Here is a 23,414-nt window from a genome sequence, read left to right as displayed (position 1 = left end):
CTGTGGGGGCCCATATCCATCCCCAAGCCTGCTCTTAAAGCCAGCAATCACACAGCAGCCTGTTGTGTCTGCAAAGAGACCAAGCTGAGCCCTTGCTTCCATCTTTTAACAAAAAGTTAATCCATTATTTAAAAGAGTTCAATAATTCACAACTAAAAGTATACCTTAGTGTCTCCTCCTTGGAGGAACCCAGTTAGTAAGGAATGTACTCTTAATAAATCCAGTGTTCTTTGTTGTTGTTTTGATTTGTTTTCTGAAACTGGGTTTCTCAGTGCAGCCACGGCTGTCCTGGACTTGCTCTGTAGACCAGGCTGGCCTGGAACTCACAGAGATCCTCCTGCCTCTGCCTTCCAGGTGCTGAGATTAAAGGCAGCTCAATGTTCTTTTTGGTTGTTTGCTTGCTTCCTTGGTTTGGATTGTTTGTTTGGAAGTTACATTATTTCAGTGTTGCCCAGATTGACTTCAAGCACATGTGCACTTAGACACCACTGAGGTATATTTTCATCTACTGTCCCTATGATTGTAAGGCTTGCCTGGAGGCTTTGTAGGTAGAATGTCAATTTATTATTCTTTGGGCATTCTGTTTTTGTGTATTATTTTCATTGCAGCATATTTTCCTTAATTCCCCTTTTAAAGTTACCTAAAACCTATTCTCACCCACAGTGGTCCCCCACTAACCACCACTCTCCCAGCTTGGTGTGGCTTGCTAGCTCGATGTCTGACCAGTCCCCAGGTGTATGATGTAAGTACAGACTATAGGTACTGTGTTCCTGTTCAATGGTGGTCTCTTCCTTAGGAAGAAATGCCACACTCCAAAGTCCAGATCCACTGATCTTGCTTACCTAATAAGATGATCAGAAACGATGTGTGTGTGTGTCTGTGTGTCTGTGTGTCTGTGTGCGCGCGCACGCGCGCACACATGTGTTCCCATGTTCATTTGTTTGGCACAGTAAAGGGGAAACCTTTAACAGTGTGGGCTGCTGGGAATCCAAGTGACCAGATTGTAATTTAAGCCCTTACAGGCTACTGAAGTACTCTACACCTGTTTTCTTATTTGTACTGTGGACCTACTAGTGCCAGCTGGCATGACCATTAAATAAGGTTTATCGAGATATACCACAAACTACAAAAGCAGCACACCAAGTTAAGGATTCTTTTCAAGTAGTTTATTTATGTTGATTTGGTTAGGTCCTTTTTATCATTTTTCTGGTGCCAGAAATGGAGTCATCACAGTTAGGAAAAGAATCCCCTACTGTGGATTTCTTAGAGTTAGGGCTGAACTTGAGCTCCTGGGTTGCAGGGCAGATAGGTAAAGACAGCAAGTCGCTCTCTATGCCTAAGTAATAGAAAGGAAGACAGCTTTCTCCTCCTCCATCTTTCTTTCACCATCCCAAGATGGTAGATTCCTTACCCTGAAATCAAAGAGCTTTTTAGATTTGTGTTCAGCCACAGAGCTGCCAAAGGCTTGTTTCATTCTCAGCACATTTGAAGGAGCAAATGCAGCAGCAAGGTAGAAAAGGAGAGTATAATCTCAGGAATAATGCAGGCTGTGCATGTCCCCCTGGTTTGTTGTGGACAAAACTGAAACTCTTAAGACGGGCCTCCAAATAATTAGCCAATAATCTGCACTTGATTTGACCAATGATGAGAAAGCAGAAGGCCATCCAAGGTCTGAGGGAGAAGGGCCCTCAAGAAGTTAAAACAGGGCAAAGAGGTCAAGAAATGTAGCACACATTCACAGAAAGGGGTATGTATGCTGTATCTAGCGTAGTTGGGCTAGCAGATAAGGGCAACTGTACCTCAAGACCCAAGATGAAAGTAGCAGTTTCTTACTCCTTTAAGAACAAGGGTTACAGCTACCAAGTCCCTGCATCTGAGACCCAGTGCTGCCACGAAGTTTGAGCTCTGTCTCATCCTCCTAGGGGAAGACAGCTATTGAAAATGTGGCAGAGTGGCTGCCAGTGCCTGCCATGCAAGTGTGAGGAACTGAGTTTGGGTCCCCAACACTCACATAGAAAACTGGGCATGTCTGTCACCCCAACCCTGGAGCTCACTGGCACAATAACCTAATCAATAAGTAAGCTGCAGGTTCAGTCTCAGCAGACAAGGTAGAGAGCAATCAAAGAAGATACCCAGTATCAACCCGTGATCTCCACGTGCAGGTGCGTGCATATATGCACACACCCATATGTACATTCAATGCACATGCATGCACACAGGTGACAGAACTTTGCACCTGCAAAGCAGCTAGGCAGTCTCTTTGGGAGAGTAGGTGGTGCCATGTTAGAATGCAATTCTGCCTCAGTCTTTTCCCCACATTTTTACCTACTGTGAAGAGAATAGCATTCATATTTTCTTGTCTTAAAGATGTGTGAGTCCCCCAGCGTCCCCAACTCTCCCTGCTGTATAAAATTGAAACTTTTCCTGTGACCCCTGGAATAGACTACTTCAAGTTGTAAGAAAATAGGCCTTTGGGGATATAGTTCAGTGAAGGAATGCCTTCCTAGTGGTTATGAAACTGTGGTGCCATTCCCAGCACTAGGGAAAGAAAAAGAAAAAAAAAAAAGTTCTGTGATGAGCATTTAAACCCAAAGTTTTAGCCACTTTAAAAAAAAGCAAACCTTTTCTAATCTGAAGCACACTTGCTCAGAGATTAGGGATATGTTGACTAGTCTGATGACAGTATAAACTCAGTAAGGTTCGTAAATCAAGTATATCTCTTACTACTTGAAGTCACTACTCAAGGTTTTCTCTGGAATGCTTGGGCTCTGGGCTACACACACACACATCTAAAATTGAACTACCAATGGAGGGAGGAGCCACCCTTGATGTTATTGCTGAGGTTCTTCTGCCCAACATCGTAGCTACCTCCAGATATAAGAAGGCCTCCTCTTGAGTGAAAGAAAAGTCTTTTCAGCATTACCAATTGAGGAATCTAAAGTTGAGAGAGAGAAAGGGGGGAGAGAGAGACTTCCTTTAGTTAGTGCCAGGGGAAGGTTGCTGACTGGATGGGTCTCACAGCCATTTGACAGCTGCTGTGTGGTTCCTACCATCACATATGTGATATATTTAATTGGTGAAATTTACCTGGAGAGCTCTGATGTGTTCATCCTCCATTATTGCCACTTTAACCCTAACTCATTTATGTTTCAAATATACCCTGTATGTATATGTATATTTGTGTGCCTAAATATGTGTGTGTATGCACCAAATGTGTGCAGGATCCCACAGAGGCCAGAAGAGGGTTTTGGATTGCCCTAGAACTGGAATCACAGGCAGTTAGCTGTGAATTGCTTAATTTGGGTGCTAGGAACGGAACCTGGGTCCACTGCAAGAGCAGCGAATGTTCTTAACTGCTGCATAATTTCTTCAGCCCTCCCAAATTAGTTTTCAGATATGGGAATTTGGGGTTAGGTTGGCTCCAGCCATGGAAAATTTCAGGTTTCCCCTTTTTTTGGCTGTGCCTTTCAGAACCAAGAGCCACTGAGAGAAGATGACTCTGATTTCATCTTGACGGAGGGTGACCTTACCTTGACCAACGGAGACAGCACTGTGACAGCAAATGGCTCCTCAAGCTCCTACACAGCTTCCACAAGTCTTGAGGGTGGTCGGAGAACAAAGAACAGTTCTGAAGAAGTGCTTGAGCGAGACCTGGTAATGGGAGACCAGAAGGTTTCCAGCCGGGGAACCCCCCTTGTGTTTCCACTGCAGGAAAATGCATGACACCTTTCTAAATACTGAAGAATCAGGGAGGCTTTCATGAGGGTGAGGATGGCCAAATGGCCATTGTGTTTGAGGTGTGGCATTGACTGGGTTAAAGTAATGCTTTTGTTTCACTGGGGCCTGACCACTCAGAACTTAACTCAAGACACAGATGGTGAAGCTAAAGTGTTTCTAAGACAAATGCAGACATATTTCCACTTTTTCACATAGTAGTACGCTGTTTCAGAGTTAAACAAAATAATAGCATGCTTTAATGGTCTCTCACTTCATCCTCCTGCAGCATCTGAACATAGTGGGGCAGATAAGGGGCTTCATCTCTATGTTGTAGTACCAGTCTAGTTGGCTCAAGAAACATCAAGTTGGGATGACAAAAGACAGCGAAGAAAAGAAACTGAAATCAGAATCCCAGTGGTGCCAGCCACTGGTGTTACACCAGACAATGGAGCCTCTGGCTCTGAAGACACGATTGCATCCTCCTGTCACAATCCTGATTATTTGTGTTGCTCCTAGACTGAAGATTAGGAAGCGTGTCCATAGGCTGGGGCATTAGCTCAGTGGGAGAGTGCTAGAGTGCTTGCTTACAGCATACAAGACCCTGGCTTCTATCCCCAGCATTGCAAAAGGAGGGGGGAGGGTAGTTGTTTCCAAGAGTATTTCAATATGGGGAAAAGAAATCTAGTTCCTTCTCTGGGAATCTCTATAAAAAAGTGACTGAAATGTTTAAAACCAAAGGCAAATCAAGTTCTGTTCTTTTTTAATTAAACTGAGGACAGGTGGTACTGAGAAACTGCTGCTGATATATACCACTGCCACACTCACTTGACTTTTGAGGGTACTGTGTGAGCCCACTGCCTGGAAGGGAACTGATAAGGACTGAAGTGTATCTACCACAGGGTTTGAGATAACATGGATGTTGCTATTATCTAGGGAACAGAAGGCAGGAAGAAACAGAAAAGGCCATAAACTATGGTTAGAGGAAAGAGATTTTAATGTACAAAAAAATAATAACCTGCAAAGAAATGAAAAGATAAATGCCCCACTTCTGAATTTTTGAACCTTTTCTTCCATCCTGACTTTGTTTACTCTCTTCGGGAATTATGATTGATATATTCAGCTTTGTTCAGAAAGATAGGATCATGTCTGGATAAAGTGTAAAGTAGAAGGTAAAGCAGGAGGAGGTTTAGTCACATCCATTGTGCAAACTGGAGAAGTTCTGGATACAGTATGAGGCACCCTTTACTGTGGCGAAGGAACTGCCCCAAGGTTGTCCAAGTCAGAGCTTCTCCAGAAGGTACTCCAAAACCTCACATCTTCTCAGTTACAGAGCTCAAAAGCAGTCCTATTTAAAAAGTGTTGCTTTAACCAACTGGCTTTTTCTTCATGGAATGCCTTTTCCTCCAATCCTAGGTGAAAATCTGCTTCTTTGTCTAAAAGTTCTTTTTATGGCAGTGAAGCAGCACCAGCATCATATACAGTAGTGAGCAGCTGATGAAAATGTTACTCTTGATTGTTTCTTTTTTTAAATAAATGAGTATACATATATTTCTGAAGTATGAATTTTTGAAAAAGTTTTGGGAACCAGACGACAGGAGACCTGAGGTGCTTGTAGCATTTTCTGGGGACTTGTCTAGGTGTAGTATTCTGCTTGCTGTCTATAGTTTTCAGCTGAGTCTGCACTATAATCTGGGTGACCACCTACTGGGGCTCCAGTAGGAACAGGCACTTCTTGATCTTGCCTCCTGTAATATTTCTCCCAAGCCTATGAATAATCTTGTGTCTGCTCTTGTTGACCATTGTTACCTTGTCCATTAGTGTACATTGTAGTTGGTGCAACTGCAGGAGCTGCAGGCAGAGGCTGCACCTGTTGTTAGTAATAGTGAGCATAATAAGCAGCCCAAGCTGCTGACTTTGGATCTGTTCCTGCCTTAGCCTGGCACATCAACTCACACTAGGATTAAGTGCATTATCTCCCACTAAGGCTAGACAAGGCAGCCAAAGGCAGGTGATCCAAAGGCAGACCACAGAGTCAGAGACAGCCCCTGCTCCTACTGTTAGGGGACTCACATGAAGAACAAACTACATATCTGCTCCATATGGGTAGGAGGCTAGGTCCTGGCCATGCATGCTCTTTGGTTGGTGGTTCAATCTCTGTGATCCCCTATGGGCCCAGGTTGGTTTACTCAGTAGGTCTTCTTTTGGTGTCCTTGACCCATCCAGGCTCTCTCAATCCTTCCTCCCACTCTTTCACAAGATTCCCAGAGCTGGGCCTATCGTTTGACTGTGGGTCTCTGTATCTGTTTCCATCAGCTGCTGGGTGAAGTCTCTCTGAAGACAGCTATGCTAGGCTTCTGTCTGCAAGCATAGCAGAGTGTCACTAATAGTGTTGGTTCTCTCCCATGGAATGGGTCTCCAGTTGGGGAAGCCATTGGTTGGCCATAAGCTCAATCTCTGCTCCATCTTTATCCTTACACTTCTTGGAGGCAGGAAAAAATTTGGGTCAATGGTTTTGTGCGTGGGTTGGTGCCTCCCTCCCTCTACTGGAAGTCTCACTTGGTTACTAGAGATGGCCACTTCTGGCTCCATATCCCCCCCTGCTAGAAGTCTCAGATAGAGGCATGCCCATCCCAGAAATGTCCCTCAAATGATTTCTGTTCTTTCTCCCAGTCCTCCCTCTTTCATCTACTTCAAATATCTATTCTATTTTCCCTTCTGAGTGAGATTTATTCATCTTCTTTTGTTACTTAGCTTCTTTGGGTCTGTGGATTATGGCATGGTTATCCTATACTATATAAATAATACCCACTTATAAGTGAACACATACTGTATGTCTTTCTGGGTCTGTGTTACCTCACTCAGGATGATCTCTAGTTCTATCCATTTGCCTGAAAATGTCATGATTTCCTTGTTTTTAATTGCTGAGAAGTATTCCATTGTGTAAATGTACCACAATTTTTGTATCCATTCCTCAGTTGAGGGACATCTAGGTTGTTTCCAGCTTCTGGCTATTATGAATAAAGCTGCTGTGAACATGGTTGAGCAAATGTCCTTGCAGTATGGTGAGCATCCTTTGGGTATATACCCAGAAGTTATATAGCTGGGTCTTGAGGTAGAGCTATTCCCAGTTTTCTAAGAAACCACCAAATTGATTTCCAAAATGGTTGTACAAGTTTACACTCCCACCAGATGAATCTGTAACTCCAGCTTCTTGAGTTTCTTGAATGTTCATAGTCTTGTCACAAGATTACATCTTCATCATTCAGATTGGAATATTCTAGATCAGGCATTCTGAACTCAGACTGCGTATTAATTCTGTCTGGCCAGTTTAAAATTCCAAGCTAGAGGATTTGGCTAAGCTATAGAGCACTTTCTAGCATGTCAAGGCTCTGGGTTCTATTCCAAGCACTAAAATAAAAATGCCAGTGAAAGTATATAGTACCCTCGAGATTTGGATTCCAGGGTGGGGCCTGGCCTGTGTGGTTTGCTTGGGAACTTCCATGATTCCTCCTGTGCAGAAGGGGAGACAGACTTTTCAATAAAGCATCCAAGGAACCCTGTTTGGAAGCTTAGTTAAAGGAATGGCCTACTAAGTTAAGTGTTCATTTATTTGTAATTGTTAGTGACAAAAAAAAAAAAAAAAAAAAAAAAAAAAAACAGATTGCTAATGCAGACTAGGCCACTATAAAACTTTTGTGCTCATTTTGCAGAATTCAAGGTTGTGTTCCATATGAAAATAAAGAGACTTGGAGAGAGAAGAGTAACTTGAGATTTGCAAAGAGGAGTTTCAAACTTGTCATCTTCATTCCAGCTTCTGGGAGGGGAAGGGAGGTTTGGTCTTTGTGCTGCTGAGTGGTCATACACAAAGGATTCTTGGAAGCTGTCATTTCAATTCATTGTGGAATTAAATTAGTAGTCCCTTTTTTGTGATCAAACTCTTGTCTTGTTAGTCCCCATGTCTTATTCCACAGAATAAAGTTGGCCCCATTTACTGCCAGCAACCTGGGGGTGGGGATGGTCATTCTATTGTCACATATTGGCAGTGGTATAGCTCTAACAGAGAGAACATAAAAAACTCATTTCATAATGCTTCTGTGGGAACTACCTGGAAAGCCTAAGCTTTCCTACAGAAGGAATTCTGGCACTTAAAGGTTGAGTGTTTCTTCCTAGCAACACCATAGAAAGAGCATACCTAGTCCCATCATCCAGGGCACTTTCCTAGAGTGACCATGATGCCTGGAGCCAAACAAATCACACTGTATCAAATGTCTCATCAAGCAACAGCAAGGAACACCCTGGGTTGGAGCTCCTAGACCTCTTGTGGTTTCATATACAAATAAGATTTCTTTGGAGGAAAAAAGAAAAGAAAAGTTAGCTATATGTGAGCAGTTCCATCCAGGGCAAAGGTCTGCTTTACAATGCTCCTTCCCAACCTCTCCCTTGCCCTGTGTCCAGTGGAAGTGAATGTAATCATGTCATACATTGCATGTGAACCATTGGTTCCCAGATGCAGGAACACCACTGAGATCACAAGACAGCTGAGCAACTCACCAGAGGTGCAGACCATCCTCTTGTACCTGTCTTGTTCCCAGTATGAGTTTTAAGAGAACTAAAAGTAACCAAGAGCTGACAGTATCATCTATCTAAAATGTCATCTGCAGGGAGGGCTGCTGGGGTGGCAGCTTGCTGAGCTGACAGATATAGATGAGCACTTGGACACTCAACAGTGTCACAGCTGCCTTTTGATGTTGACTCTTCAGTTGGAACAGGCCCTCCTCTGTGTGTTGAGTTCGAGCTCTGTTGTTTTTAAGTGAGAGTCTGGCTTTCTAGCATCAGCTACTGTGTTCTGATGCAGTAAGTTGAATGAATCTAGTTGCCAAGAGTTTACTCTAGAAACAACACATCTGAATGCTGCCTTTACCTCTTGGATACCTAAAATGCTTCCCTTTTGCCCCCCAGTTTTAAAACCTACTTTGAATAGTCCAGAGAAGTATCATAAGAATGAGTGTGCTAATGTCAAACCATAAAATCATTCTTTGACAATTCTTCTTTTTGTTTGTTTTGTTTTGTTTCTTTCTGGGCTTAACTTATTTCATTTTTTTTAATTCTTTATTAATTTCACTTTGTATCCCCCCTGTGGTTCCTTCCCAATCCCTCCCTTTCTCCACCCTCTCTTTGACAATTCTTTTAAAACAGGACCTAAAAACCTGTTTCCCACTTGCAGTTTTCATAGACAGTTGTCAGATTAGCAGATACATCTTCTCACCAAATTGTAAAGTGCAAAAGTAAACTTTCTTATGTTCATTTTCTTTTCCTAAGCAGGGTATGCTATAACCATGACACATTTGGAAAACATGAGCAGCCAGGTTTTAGCCACCCAAGCCCTGGGGAGCATTACAAGGAGGGTCTGTCTGCTGTGTTGCTTTTTGAGAAGGCCCGAAGTGAATATGAGGGGATACAGCACAAGGCATCTTCTTCTTACAGCACCATTAGAAGAACACAAGAGAATCCTTACATGTCCCAGTCTACCTTCAACTCTTGCCCAGTGGAAATTTGCCTGGGCCTGTATATGCTGAAGAAACTGAAACCAAAAAGAAAGCAGTGACTAGCATGAAGCACTGAAGGTTTGTTATTGCAAGCACTTTCAGAAAGTGACCATCCTAGTGTTCCTGGATAGTTAGTTACCTGCATGGGCATCTGGGGGCTGTCTGTATAACTCTACTTGCAGGCCTTTTTATAGAGAGCTGACATAGTATATTTGGGGAGTATTTTATAGAAAATGATATCAAAGTATGTTTTAACTGAAAATTGAAGAACTGGAATTACCTGCAGCCTTTATGTACACTTGCAGCAGGAACCTTGCAGTGTGCTCTGTGATTTCCACCACTCTCCTTTCACTCAATGGTTGCCTTTATGTAGCTGTGTAGATTTCTATGATAAAGCTAGCCTTGTGTTTTCCTGTCCTTTACTGATATTTAACATGTTTTTCTTTAAGCTTTTTTTTTTTTTACAAGATTCAAAATAAAAAGATTAACTGGCTGAGCTTAATGTTGTTTTGTGTTTTCAGAGTCCCCTCTGGTATGTGTATACAATGTGATCTTATTTCCATCATGTTTGTTTCTTCTTCTCACTGAGAAGTTACTTCATTTTTGGAACTACTTCTCTCTGGGGAACTCATTCAAAACATAGTTGGCAAGATATACTTGGACCCTAAGAAAATGCAGCCCACAGCCTGTGTTTGTAAATGAAGTTTTATTGGCATACATTACACTAATTGCTTAGCATGCTATCTGGAGTTGCTTTATGCTACAGTCATGGGGCTGACAAGTGGTGATACAGATTCTGTGGCACATAAACCCTGAACTGTTTACTGTCAGATGACCTTTTACTAAGAAAACCCTTGCCAATCCCTGGTTGGGTACTTTCAAAATTTCAGCTTTGGAACAGGGTATCCTCGTAATTAGAGAGCTGGCTCAGTGGTTAAGAGCACTTACTGATCTTCCAGAAGATCAGGAAGCAGTTCCTAGCACCCACATAGACCAGCTTATAGCCACCTGTAACCCTGGTTCCAGGGGCTTCAATGCCCTCTTCTGGCTTCTTCCAGTACTGCATGAATGTGGTGTGCTTATATAAACTGATACAGTCAAACTCATATACACATAAAGCTTTAGGAAAAAAAGGAATAGGGTGTCATCTGGAAATACTGGTATACACCTGTAGCCTAACACAGGCAGGAACAAGCCAGAGAGCAGCTTCAGCTGCACAGGCAGGGTTGACACTGGGGTCTGTAAAATCAATGGTAACATATTTTTGAGATCTTTAGAGCTAAAAGAAATAGTTTAAACTTGGCCTCAGCCTAGGATTCCTACTGCTCCTAAGAGTCTCATAGGCTATGAGCGCAGAACCCTGGAGTGCATCACCAGGAGTTGGTAACATGAATCTGTGAGACAGAAGAGTGTAAACTTGACATTGTATCTTAATAGTTTCTTACCGGATGACTGCTAAAATTTTTGAATTCAAGCAGCAAAGAGATGGCTCAGTAGTTAAGAGGACTGGCTTCTCTTTCAGAGGACTGAGATTTGATTCCCAGCACCCACATGGCCGCTTACAACCATTTGGAACTGCAGTTCCAAGGGGTCTGACTCCCTTTTCTGGCCTCCATGGGATCCAGGCATGCACATGGTACACAGATATACATGCTTACAAAACTCCAACACATGTAAAATACAACTTAAAAAGAAAATTCTTGAACCTTATATACAGTTTTCTTCATGGTTTTCATAGACTATCTTTTATATAGACTATCTTTCTTGAATTCATGCAGTTGAATGCACTTACCAAAATCTGCTTATCCAAAATTTTTTTTAAAAAAAATCCTGTCATCAGCATGACACTATAGTCATTTAACTGCACAGTTACAAAACCACTAGATAGAACAATTTGAAAGCAAAAAAAAAGTTTCAATTTATTACAACTCTCCTACCACCAGAGAAAACTGACTGTTTAAAAATGGTTCTACAGGAAGAGGGCTATTAGAAGGAGAGCTAGATGACTCTTTTTGGAAACAATACCACCCAGATTTTTTATTTAATATGAAGTAATTTAATCAAGATAGACATAGCTGCAGTTGGCCCTTATTCACACTGATGGTTTTGTCCAGACATCTGCTGATATGAAATGGAACCAGATTACATCTCTTCTTTGTTGTGATGATGCCTTGTTGAAATGCCTAAGGCAGAGCCAAGTTCAGCCTGGGAAGCTAAAGCTTTTCCTATTTTATGGCCATAAATATCCACATTGCATTGTCACTTCCTTTCTGGGAATTTCATCTCAGCCAATGTGTCTGTCATTACTTAACAGCTTGTGATGTTCCTGACCAGTAGATTTGCACAGCAGTTGGTACCAAATCATTCCCAGTCCCTGGCAGTGTGGTAGATTGGATTGCTTCCACGTGCAGCCCCTCCAGTGTTGATACAGCATGCTGAGCTCACCTGTTTATGGCCACTGACCTGGAAGGAAAAGAACAAAGTATGTTTGACCTTCATAGAAATCCACAGTCTGTTGAACTCTGGTGATTTAAACTATAGTTTTATTTATCCAAGCTGTATTACCGAGTATTGAAAATGCATATCAAATCAGTACCTGTTATTTCTGGTTTGAGAAAACAAGGAGAAAATGTGAGTTGAGGTGTTCAGTGGGTGAAGAGAAGAAGATAATATAGGCCCTTCTGCCAATATTGCTGTGCTTGATACAGCTACCAAAGTGGGATGCCTATTGAAAAGAGATTTCTAGCACTCTGGCCAGGGAAAAGGGTAGGCTAACTGCGAATCTTCACCTCTCCCTCTGCTTGTCCAAATTCACCCCCCCCCAACAGTTTAATCCTCAACTCTGAAGTATAATCCCTGCTGCAGCCTTCCTTCCCTACATGCTCCTACCTCCAGTGGATACAGCAGATCCCCCTGCCCCACGTTACCTCCTTTTTCCAGCTCATTACTTTATCCTAGCCCCCAAAGTCAGCAGGCGCTCCCTGGGAACCCACAGGCCACTCCTGCCCGGGAAGCAAGGAAGCTGCAGATGTTCTCTCTCATTTCCTACAAGTACAATACCCCAGTCTCCTCCCCAGTTCTGCAGCACACCTTCTGCTGTGGACTCTGTGGAAGGAAACGAACAAAACCGTTCAAAATATGAAAGTGGAACTAGAACCAATACAGGAAACCCAAACTTTGGGAAACCTGGAAATGAAAAACTTATGAACTCAAACAGGAACCACACATGCAAGCTTCACCAACAATACAGAAGAGAGAATCGCAAGCATTGAGGACACAATTAGAAATAAAATGATACATCAGTCAGAGGAAGTGTTAAATCTAAAACTTCTGCCATAAAACATCCAGGAAATCTTGGAAACTATGAAAAGACCAAATTTAAGAATAGTAGAAACAGAGGAAAGAGAAGAAACATGGGCCAAATGCATAGGAAATATTTTCAACAGAAATCTTAGAAGAAAAGTTATGTAACTTAAAGAAGGCGATGTTTATCAAGGTACAAGAAGCATACAGACCACCAAATAAATTAGACCAGAAAAGAAAGTCCCCTCAGCACATTATAATCAGAAACCTAAATGTACAGAGCAAAGAAAGAATATTAAAAGGCCCAATGGAAAAAGACCAAGTAACATAAAGGCAGACCTATTGTAATTACACCTGACTTCTTAATGGAGGCTCTAAAAGTCAGAAGGGCCTGATGAAACGTGCCTCTAAAAAACCAGAGATGCCAGCCAGACTGCTATATGCAGCAAATTTCAATCACTATAGGTGAAGAAAATATGACATTCCATGATAAAACCAAATTTAAGCAATATCTATCTACAGATACAGCCCTACAGAAACTCCTAGAAGGAAAACTCCAACCTAAAAAGACACAAACTAATAAAAGGAGGTGAAAACAAGATCCATCCTTCACCTGATATTCCTACACTTTCAGCAAAATAGTTACATATAAAATTAACTCACAAAAATCAATAGCCTTCGTATATATAATGATCAATGATATAACCCTCATATATACAAATGATAAACAGACTGAGTAAGAAATCAGAGAAACAACACCCTTCACAATAGCCACAAATAATATAAAATATCTAATGAAGTAGGACAAATATTTTATGATAAAACTTCAAATCATTGGGGAAAGAAATTGAAGAAGATATCAAAAGATGGAAAAGATTTCCTATACTTATGGATAGATAGAAATAACATCGTAAACACTGCCATTCTGCCAAAAGCAATCTACAGATTCAATGTGGTTCCCATCAAAATTCCAATATAATCCTTCACAGAAAGGAATTTAAAGGACAGTTTTTACTCTCCTATGGAAACACACACATACACACACAAACCCAGGATAGTTAAAACAATCCTGAACAATATAAGAACTGTGAAAAGTCTCAGTATTCCTGATTTCAAGTTGTACTTTGAAGCTATAATTATAAAAACCACATAGTATTGGCACAAAACAAACACATTGATTAATGTGAATTGAAGACCCAGATATAAATACACCGACCTATGGACACTGGAATTTTGATAAAGCAGCCAGAAATGCATACTGGAAAAAAGACATCATCTTCAACAAATGGTTTCATTCAAACTGGGTGTCTGTATGTAGAGGAATGCAAATAAATCCATTATCTATACCATGCACAAAACTCAAATCCAAGTAGATCAAAGACCTCAATATAAAATCAGATTCAATGAAGCTGTAGAAGAGAAAGTGTGGAATAGTCTTGAATTAATTGGCACAGGAGACGACTTTCTGAACAGAACACAGACAACTCAGGCCCTAAGATCAATAATTAATAAATGGGACCTCTTGAAACTGAAAAGCTTCTGTAAGGCAAAGGACACTGTCATTCAGACAAAAAGCAACAGCCTACAGAATGGGAAAAGATTTTTTACCAACTACACCTCTGATAGCGAGCTAATGACCAGAGATTCAATAGCCCAGACACCTAGGGTAAAACCGACTACTACTTGCTTTAAAGAAAATAAAAGTAATGATGAAGTGATGTCTAGTGATACTATGCTATAATGTGCTATAGTTGTTTATATTAGTACCTTCCTTATTCAGCCAACATCTGAGAAGCTTCCTTTTGCAACAGATGGGAACAAATACAGATACCCATTGCCAGACAATACCACACACACACACACACACACACAGAGAGAGAGAGAGAGAGAGAGAGAGAGAGAGAGAGAGAGAGAGAGAGAGACCTTGGAACACAGCTTTAAATGTGTTCAAATCCCTCCCCTGAAGGCCCAGAAAATCCTGTGGATGAGGAGAAAAGAGTGTTAAGAGCCAGAGATCATGGAGGACACCAGGAGAACAAGGCCCTTTAAATCAACATAAGCAAAGCTTATAAGAACTCACAGAGACTGAAGAAGCATGCACAGGGCCTGCATAGGTCTGCACTAGGTCCTCTGTGTATATATTATATAATACAGTTTAGTATTTTTGTGGGAATCTGAGTGTGTGAACAAGTTGATATCTGATCCTTTTTTTTTTTTTTTTTTTTTTGCTTTGCCTTGTTCAACTTTGATGTGATGGATTTTTCCTCTTATTTGTTTTATCTTATTATGTTTTATTTTGTTTGTTGTGTTCTTTTTTAATGAGGGACAAAAAGAGTGAGTCTGGAGGGAGTAGGGGATGAGAAAGTGGGAAGAGGAGAAGGATGGGAAATTATATTCAGGATATATTGCATAAGCAAAGAATCTATCTTTACTAAAAGGGGCTGGCAAAAGAAAAAAGCTTTCTGAGGTATGCTGGGTAGATGGGGGAGGAGCTGGAATTCAAACTGCACCTTTCGGTAAAAGACATGTAACCATCCATTATTCACTGGGTACTGGCTCATATGTGCAAAAGAAATAAACAAAAATGCTGATAATAACCAGCCATTCAATCAACGAAAAAGAGGAGGAAGAGACAGCAGCAGCAGCAGCAGCAGCAGCAGCAGCAGCAGCAGCAGCAGGAGGAGCAATAACATGCCTGGCTGTTTACTATTGCATCTGAAAGTGTTTCTTCTTTCTTATGAACACATTGCGTGAGCCACTGTATGTAAGCAGCAGCGTGCGGGGCGGGGGGGTGTTCTTGTTCTGTCACCAGATGAGTGATATTGGGGTGCATAATGAGTAGGACTGGAGTGCATGATGTGAAGTCAATAAAAAGGTTAAAGAAAAAAGAAATACTATGAATGATAAACTGTAAAACAAGTGAATTCAACAAGGCTTCAAAATAAAAGATCAGTGTGTGTGTATGTGTGTGTGTGTGTGCATCTGTGTGTAACATGAGTGCCCAGTTGTAAACACACATGTTCTAGATGCCAGAACTGGATCTCTACTTCTATCACTCTCCACCTTTTAAATTTACTTGTTTACATGTCTATGAGTGTTTGGCCTGTATGTATGTCAGTGTGCCATATGCATGCCTAGTGTTTGCAGCAGCCAAAAGAGAGTAATGTATCCCCTAGGACTGGAGTTATAGATGGTCCTGAGCTGCCATGTGGATGCTAAGCATTGAACCCTGATGCTCTGGATGCACAACCATTAATTTATGAGCCATCTCTTCCATCCCTCAACATTATGTTTTAAAAAAGGGCATCTTACTGAACCTGAAGCTCATCATTTCAACTAGGTTTAGGCCAATAGGCCTCTAGGATCTTCCAGTATCTGCTGTCACAGTGCTGGGTTTACAGACTTGTGCCATGTGCCCAAGTTTTACACAGGTATGGGGGATCAGAAGTGTTTTAGTAACAAGCACTTTAATCCCCAGATATGAGATCAATATTTTTTTTAAAAAATCTTGTTTCTTTATAGTAGAAACCAAATTTAAAGCCAAATTTAAAATTAATACTACATATAAACTTATATTATCCTGAAACCTAAAAATACCATTAAGAGAAGCCCAACAAGAGTTGAAACAATAAAGAGGTGTACTGTGTTGGTAGATTCAAAGACACAGTCTCAGCTGGGTGTGGTGGTGTTTGCCTATAATCCCAGCACTATAGAAGTATTGATAGGATTAGACATTCAAGGTCAGTTTGTGATACACAGAGAGATCCTATCTCAAAATAAATGAAAAGATGTTTATTCATCCAAACTGATGTCTAAGATCACAAAATTCCTGTCAAATTCCATAAAGGATATTTGTAGATACAGAGATGTTTATTTGAAAATACATGGTAAAGGAAGGGGCTAGGGAGCCAGTTCACTCACTAAAGTTCTTGCCATATAAACAGGAGGACCTGAGTTTGATCCCTAAAACTCATGTAATAATGTTGGGTGTGGTGAGACAATGTTTATAATCTCAGTCCTGAGGAGACAGAGATAGACTGGAGCTTGATTGCCAGCCAATCTAGCTGGATTGGTGAGCTCCAGGTCAATGAGAGATCATCTTTCAAAGGAGATAAGTCACATTTTTAAAGATGACATCTGAAGTTTTCCTCTGGTCTTCATACCCACTTACACATGCACTTAAAACAAAACAAATGAGGGGAAAAAAAAATCTAAAAACAAAAAAACAACGCCCCAAGGTCTGACAATGGCCAAGAAGAAATTATAAGGCAGAAGTCCAGGAATGTCAAGGCTAAAACCAGTTACTACTTATCTGAGGAAAATAAATGTGAATTATGAAAGGGTTATCCAAATAAATAAAGCTTTTGGAATTATGCAGAAGGAACTTGCAAAGTCATTAAAAACCTTTCTCAAAACTATGCAAGAAGAACTGACTCCTCAACAGCTTCACGAAAACAAACCAGCTTAAATTGACCAACCTACAAGATCCATGGCTCAGCTGTAATAGAGTATTGATGGTGTATTGAATTTCCCTAAATATAAGTTGAATGTTTTATAAAAAAAAATAATAATAAAAAGAGTGACTGTAGAGATGGCTCAGCAGTTATGAACACTTGTGATTCTTGCAGAAAGAAGAGCTTGAGGAGGGGGCTGGAGAAATGGCTCAGTGGTTAAGAGCACTGTCTGTTTTTCCAAATGACTGGAGTTCAATTCCCAGTACTCATATGACAACTCTCACAATTGTCTGTAACTCCAGTTCCAAGGGGTAGGACACCCACACACTAATATACATAAAATAGGAAATTAATTATTAAAAATGAAGAAGAGCTGGGTTCAGATCTGAGCATCCACATGGCTCAAATATGCCTATAAGTCCTGTTCCAGGAATTCTGAAACCCTTTCTGGCCTCAGGAGGCACCAGGTACCAACATTGAGCACATCTATCCATGCAGACAAAACACTAAAAAACTCCTCTTAAGGAGGAGAAGAAAAATGAGAAAACTATTGGCTAGTACACTTGGGGAAAAATAAAGTAGTTAGAACCATTGTAACTAATGTTAGATACTACATAGCTGCATAAAATACTATGTGGTTGAAGGGCAGATTCTCAGTCAATGGAGCAGAAGGAGAAGCCAAAAATAGATCTTGAGTGTGTGGTTGCTTTTTTTTTTTTTTTTTTTAAGAGGTGCAGATAAAATACACTGAAGGAAGGATGGTCTTCTTAACAAATGATGTAGCAGTTAGACATCCATAAGCAAAACCTAATCTTTGATTTTAAATATATGCATGATATTTAAAAAAAAACAACTCCAAAATGAACCAGAATTAAAAGTAAAATAAAAATATAAAACTTTTATAAGAAAACACAGGAGAAAATCTATAGAACCCTAGGATTAGGCAGAGTTCGTAGACATGATCTTGGATGAATATTTCATTAAAAAAAGTGATAAATTAGACAAAATTAATAATGTTTGGGAGATGGAGTCTTTTCCTCTAGGACATCAATGAATAAACCTGTTTCCTTCAATCGGTGTCTGTCTCTTGGGTTTTTGGTAGCAGGGCTAGGAGTGTAGGCCTCAGTGCAGACAGATTCCAGCAACATTACAACTGGCATTTCTGAAAATGCTGCAGTCACACTGGTGTGTTATATGATTTTTTATGTGTATGGGTGTTTTGCTTGAATGTGTGTCCATGCACCCCTTGTATGCCTGGTGCCCACAGAGGTTGTTAGCTCTCCTGAACCTAGCATTACAGACAGTTGTAAGCTGCCATGTGGGTGCTAAGATTTAAACCCAGGTCCTCTGCAAGAGCATCGTTAACCACTGTATCTCTCTAGCAATCCAGTTGCACTGGTCCTCACTCATATTCATGATGTCAAACCATTTCCTACCTTAGGACCTTTATAGAACCTGTGCAGTCTGTTTGAAATGATCTAGTTTTCCTTTCTGTCATGCCTGGATCATTACCTTTTAAGCTTCAACTTAAATTTCAGTTCCTTAGAGAGGGCTTCCCAGACCCATCTCATTCTCACAGTTTTACTGTTTTTCTCTTAAATCTTTCTTCACCATTGTAAACCCTATACCTAGAAGTTCTTCACAGAGAGGAGGACACTTAAACTTTTATTAGAAGAATGGATAATACAAAACAAAATATTACTGGTTTCTCAGAAAACCTATCTGTAGGATCAGGAGAAACTACATAGCTTTGCAAGTCTGGCATGGTAGCTCACACCTATAAGTCAAATAATCAAGAGGTGAAGGCAGAAAGATTGCTGTCACAGCAAGGATAGCCCGGAGTGCATAGGTTCAGGAAAACAGGTTACAAAGTGAAATCCTGCCTCAAAAACAAACAAACAAACAAACAAACAAACAAAGCATTTGCAAATAAAGAAACAATGACTAAGAACAAGTCAGATTGAGAATGTGTTGGAAGGAGTCTAGAGGTAGGAGAAAGGATTCACACATTTGAGGGACACACATATACATACATACACACACACCATGCTGTGGCTGAGTATGCGATTCAGTGGTAGGTGGCTTTCTTAATTTGTGTCTGAGATCCTGAGTTTAGTCCTAGGCATTGCAATAAATAAATAACATTTACTTTTCAAATAATCTCTGAATGAAAAGACAAAACAGACACTGGGAGAAAATATTTGCAACCAAATATCTGATAAAAGGCTTGTATCTAAAATGTATAAATAACCCTCAACATAAATAGTTAAAAAGTCTAATAGTTAAAAAGGCAAAACATCTGGACCAGCATTTCACCAAAAAGGAGTGGTGTAGATAGCAAATGAGCACTTGAAAACATGTTCCACATCACCAGCCATCAGGAAAATGCAAATGGAAACTAGAATGAGATGTCACTATGTACTCTTTAAAATAGCTGCAGCATGGTCACAATACCAAGTGCCCCTGAGGAAACGAACTAACTTGAGCCCATCTATTGGCAAAGGGAATGTAAATGTGTATAGCCACTCTCGAAAATAGTTTGCTGTAGTTTCAAAAAATTAAGAGTACACTTGCCCATAATCCAACAATTGCTTTCCTGGGCATTTATTTCTAAGAATTGAGCATGTCTATCTATAAAAACTGTATATACCTCAATAGTCAAAGCAATATTAAGCAAAAAGAACAATGGTGCAAGTATCACCAGATTTAATTTCAGGTTATACTACACAGTGTTGACACACACACACACCACCACCACCACCACCACCACCACCAATAACAACAACAAGAAAAACATAACAAAGAAAGCAAACCCACATAGAACAATAAAATATAATATGGAATCCAGAAAGAAGTCCATACTGCTATAGTCACCTGATTTTTGACAAAGTGAATAAAAAACACAGTGCAGAAAAAAGCCTCTTAACCAAATAGTTCTGGGAAACAATGCCTGCATCTAGAAGAACAAAATTTGATCTATACCTTCTGCTCTGCACAAAAATAAATTTAAAATGCATCTGAGGCCTGATTTATAGACCTGAAATTCTGGAACTGCTAGAAGAAAAAGAAGAGGAAACACTTCAAGATATAAGTATATGCAAGGACATTCTGAAGAAGAACTCCAATAGCTTAGGCAATAAAAACCTAGAACTGACAAATGGGGATGCATGAAATTAAAAGCTTCAGCACAAGGAAAAATCTGGTCAAGAGAGAATCAAGTAGGTGTCCAACCTTTGTGCATTGCGACATCATGTTCTCATCAACAAACATCATGTTCAAGAACCACCTGATTGAGTTACAGGAGAAACTGCAAACTAAAAATCTTAGACTAGTTTAAGTTTATGATGTTATGTTAGGCTGCATTCATAGCTATCCTTGGACACATCCACAGAATGGGAGAAAATCTTCTCTAGCTATACACTGAACAGAGAATTAAGATCTATAACATTATTAAACACTCAGAAAACTATTAAGAAGAAACCAGGCAATCTAACAAATAAATAGGCTAGTGAAGTGAAAATGCAGTACTCAAAAGATGTACAAATGACTAATAAGTATATAATGAGGTCTTCTTAGCCATCAAAGAGCTGCAAACTAAAGCTGCACTAAAATTTCCATCTCTACTGTCATTAAGGAAACAAGTAAAAAACATCAGCAAGGACGAAGAGGTGGAAGGTTGCTTGGTAGCAATGTTGTGCAACCATTCTGAAAGTCAGTAAATGAAAGAGAGAGAGAGAGAGAGAGAGAGAGAGAGAGAGAGAGAGAGAGAAATAAAAAAAGGAAGGACATGACTGTTTCTAGATATGGTAGAAGGGAAGGTTTGTTGTAGATAAAAAGGAGGAGCAGAGACAGAGGCAGAGACATCTGGGGGAGTCCAGAGTGAATATGGCCAGACAGAGCTGGGTCATGTGAGAAGATGGGGGAAGGGAGAAGGGGAAGGAGTGGCCTGGGCCAAGAAACTGGCCAAGAGACTGGTATAGCCAAAATGGTTGAGTTATATAGTGGCCAGAGGAGCTGGGGGGAGAGGAAGGGAAAGGAAGCTCACTATCTGGGCTGGAGAGTTCAGGGTAGAAGGTAGAGTATGCCAGCCACAGGAGGGCTATATAACAGGTAGAGACTAAGGGATTCTGAGAACCTGGCTGCCAGCTTCAGCTTTAGTATGTTAATGAACACCTCAGTTAGCCTTTTGTTCTGTGCTTGAAATCTCACAGTCAGTATGGAAGTTCCTCATAAACTAAAAAGAGGGACTGGAGATGCATTACTCAGCAACACATCTTAATACATATATACAGTAATATGTGATAGAGTGCTTACCTACCATGCAGAAAGCCCTGTGTTCCATCCCCAGCACAACATACAACTGGGAGGGGCAGTGCACACTTATAATCCCAGCACTGAGGAGATAGAGGTGGAGGATCAAGAGTTTTAGGTCATACTTGGCTGGAAATTTGAGGCCATCCTGGGATACATGTGAACCTGCATCTTCCCTTTGGCCCAGCTATACTTCTCCTGGATGTGTAACTGAAGAACTCTAAATGGCCAAGCAACAGAAGTGCTTGCACATCTGTGTTTACTGTAGCACTAGTCACAATAGCCTACATAAGGAATCAAACTCAGTGTCCATCAACAAATCAATGGATAAAGAAAATGTGGTGTGCATACAAAATGGAGTTTGATCTAGCCATATAGAAAAATGAAATCATGCCATTTATGGGAAAATATATATAACTAGAGATAATCACATTAGGTGCAGTAAGCCAAGTGAATACTTTCTCTTATTTGTAGGGTCTAGATTTTATATAGATACATAAAATCATTCATTTATGCATATGTCATGAACGTAGAAGCAAAGCTGTCTGAGGGACTGAAAGGGACTAGCACAAATAAAGAAAGGGAGAGTATGAGTATAACTTCAGTCAAAGTATATGGTATACCTGTATGATATCTATAAAACACTTTACTGTGTACAATGAACATGTTCCAATAAAAAAATTAAAAACTTGTACATTAATATACACAGCAGCTTTATTTGTTTTTGTTTTGTTTTGGGTTATTGGGGTTTTTTTGGGGGGGATTTTTGAGACAGGGTTTCTCTGTGAAACTTTAGTTGTCCTGAACTCTCTTTGTAGACCAGGCTGGCCTCGAACTCACAGAGATCTGCTTGCCTCTGCCTCCCCAAGTACTGGGACTATGGGCATGTGCCACCACCCCCAGCTTCAGCTTTATTAGTAAAAGATCAAAATAATTTAAATGTCCTTCAACTAGTGAATGTTTGAAGTTCTACACTGATAACATGGAATACTACTCAGCAATAAGTAGCAAACTATCGCCATACAAGATAATCAGACTGTGTATTTAAAACAAAACAAAACAAAAAAACCTGTATTCACTGAAAAGCCAATATCAGAAGGTTATATACAATTTATATAAAATAACAATCCATTTATGACAGTTTTGAAAATAAAATAATTATAGGAATGGAGAACAAATTAGCATTTGCCATGGAAAACGGTAGGATGGGGCAAGGAATTTCTTTGTGTTGATACAATGATTCTGTATTGGTTACAATGCTGTTTGTAAAAATTTGTGAGTGATAAAAATCACACAAATATCAGCATATGCATACAAATAAAATAAGTATCTGTAAAAACTTGAAAGTAGACATTAACTCTGTAGATTATATCAACAGCAATTTCCTGGTGGTTTTAATGTATTCAAAAGATGTTGGCCTTGGGGAAAAATAGGCAAAAGGTACAGTGGACCTGAGTGTGTTGTTTTTGCAACTTCTTGTGAATCTAAAATTATTCAAAGTAAAAAGTTAAGAAATTTTTCTTATTATTGTTTCTTTGTGTTATGTGTCTAGCCTGTCACTTGGGTTGCTTTAAAGAGCCAGCAATAAGCCTGGTAGGAACACAGGGGAGTTTTGTCAATGGCTGACCAAGTGCTAAATGTTGCCAAGTCAGATCTCATTTCCTAACAACTGTTTTTGGAGAGTACTCTCAGCCAACCCCTGGACTCTTTGCATCCTTTTATTAAACATTTTCATGTTCAAATCTTTTAATACTTTTTGCTTAGTTCTTTTTGAGATAGGTTCTCATGAATACTAAACTGGCCTCAAACTAGCCAAAGATAACCTTCCAGCCAAATGCTGGGATTACAGTCATGTGCCATCACATAAGACTTGCTGGTTTTTAAAAGAATATTTTTAGTTAGCATACAAAGTACATTTTTACCATTTTGAAACTGTACCTGAAAAGTTGCTTTTCATTCAACTTCAATTTTTCTTTGTGGTAGTGCTATAGGTTGAACCCAGGGCCTTATGCATTCTAAGCATGCATTCCACCCCTGAGCTACATAACCAGAGCCTCAAGTTCAAACTTTTGATCAAATCATT

General features: G+C 40.1%; 2 protein-coding genes across 9 annotated transcripts in view; one reads left to right on the top strand and one right to left on the bottom strand.

The window, feature by feature from the left end:
* Positions 1 to 9,759, top strand: part of Slc9a7 (solute carrier family 9 member A7) — a 143,276-nt gene extending 133,517 nt beyond the window's left edge. For both annotated transcript variants that reach the window (XM_060374882.1, XM_060374883.1), the window contains 2 exons: positions 637 to 742; positions 3,472 to 9,759. In XM_060374882.1, the coding sequence (XP_060230865.1) occupies positions 637 to 742; positions 3,472 to 3,723 (358 nt within the window). In that variant the 3' untranslated portion in view covers positions 3,724 to 9,759. The remainder of the gene's footprint in view (positions 1 to 636; positions 743 to 3,471) is intronic.
* A 191-nt stretch (positions 9,760 to 9,950) lies between these two features.
* The window catches only part of Chst7 (carbohydrate sulfotransferase 7), a 79,825-nt gene continuing 66,361 nt past the window's right edge, over positions 9,951 to 23,414 (bottom strand). For all 7 annotated transcript variants that reach the window (XR_009588396.1, XR_009588398.1, XR_009588399.1 and 4 more), the window contains one exon: positions 9,951 to 11,726. The gene's annotated coding sequence lies outside the window, so the exon portion shown is untranslated. The remainder of the gene's footprint in view (positions 11,727 to 23,414) is intronic.

The sequence above is a fragment of the Meriones unguiculatus genome, chromosome X (genome assembly GCF_030254825.1).
Source record: "Meriones unguiculatus strain TT.TT164.6M chromosome X, Bangor_MerUng_6.1, whole genome shotgun sequence".
Classification (NCBI taxonomy): domain Eukaryota; kingdom Metazoa; phylum Chordata; class Mammalia; order Rodentia; family Muridae; genus Meriones; species Meriones unguiculatus.
Note: the sequence above shows the minus strand (reverse complement) of the source record. Positions and strands in the feature narration are given on the sequence as shown.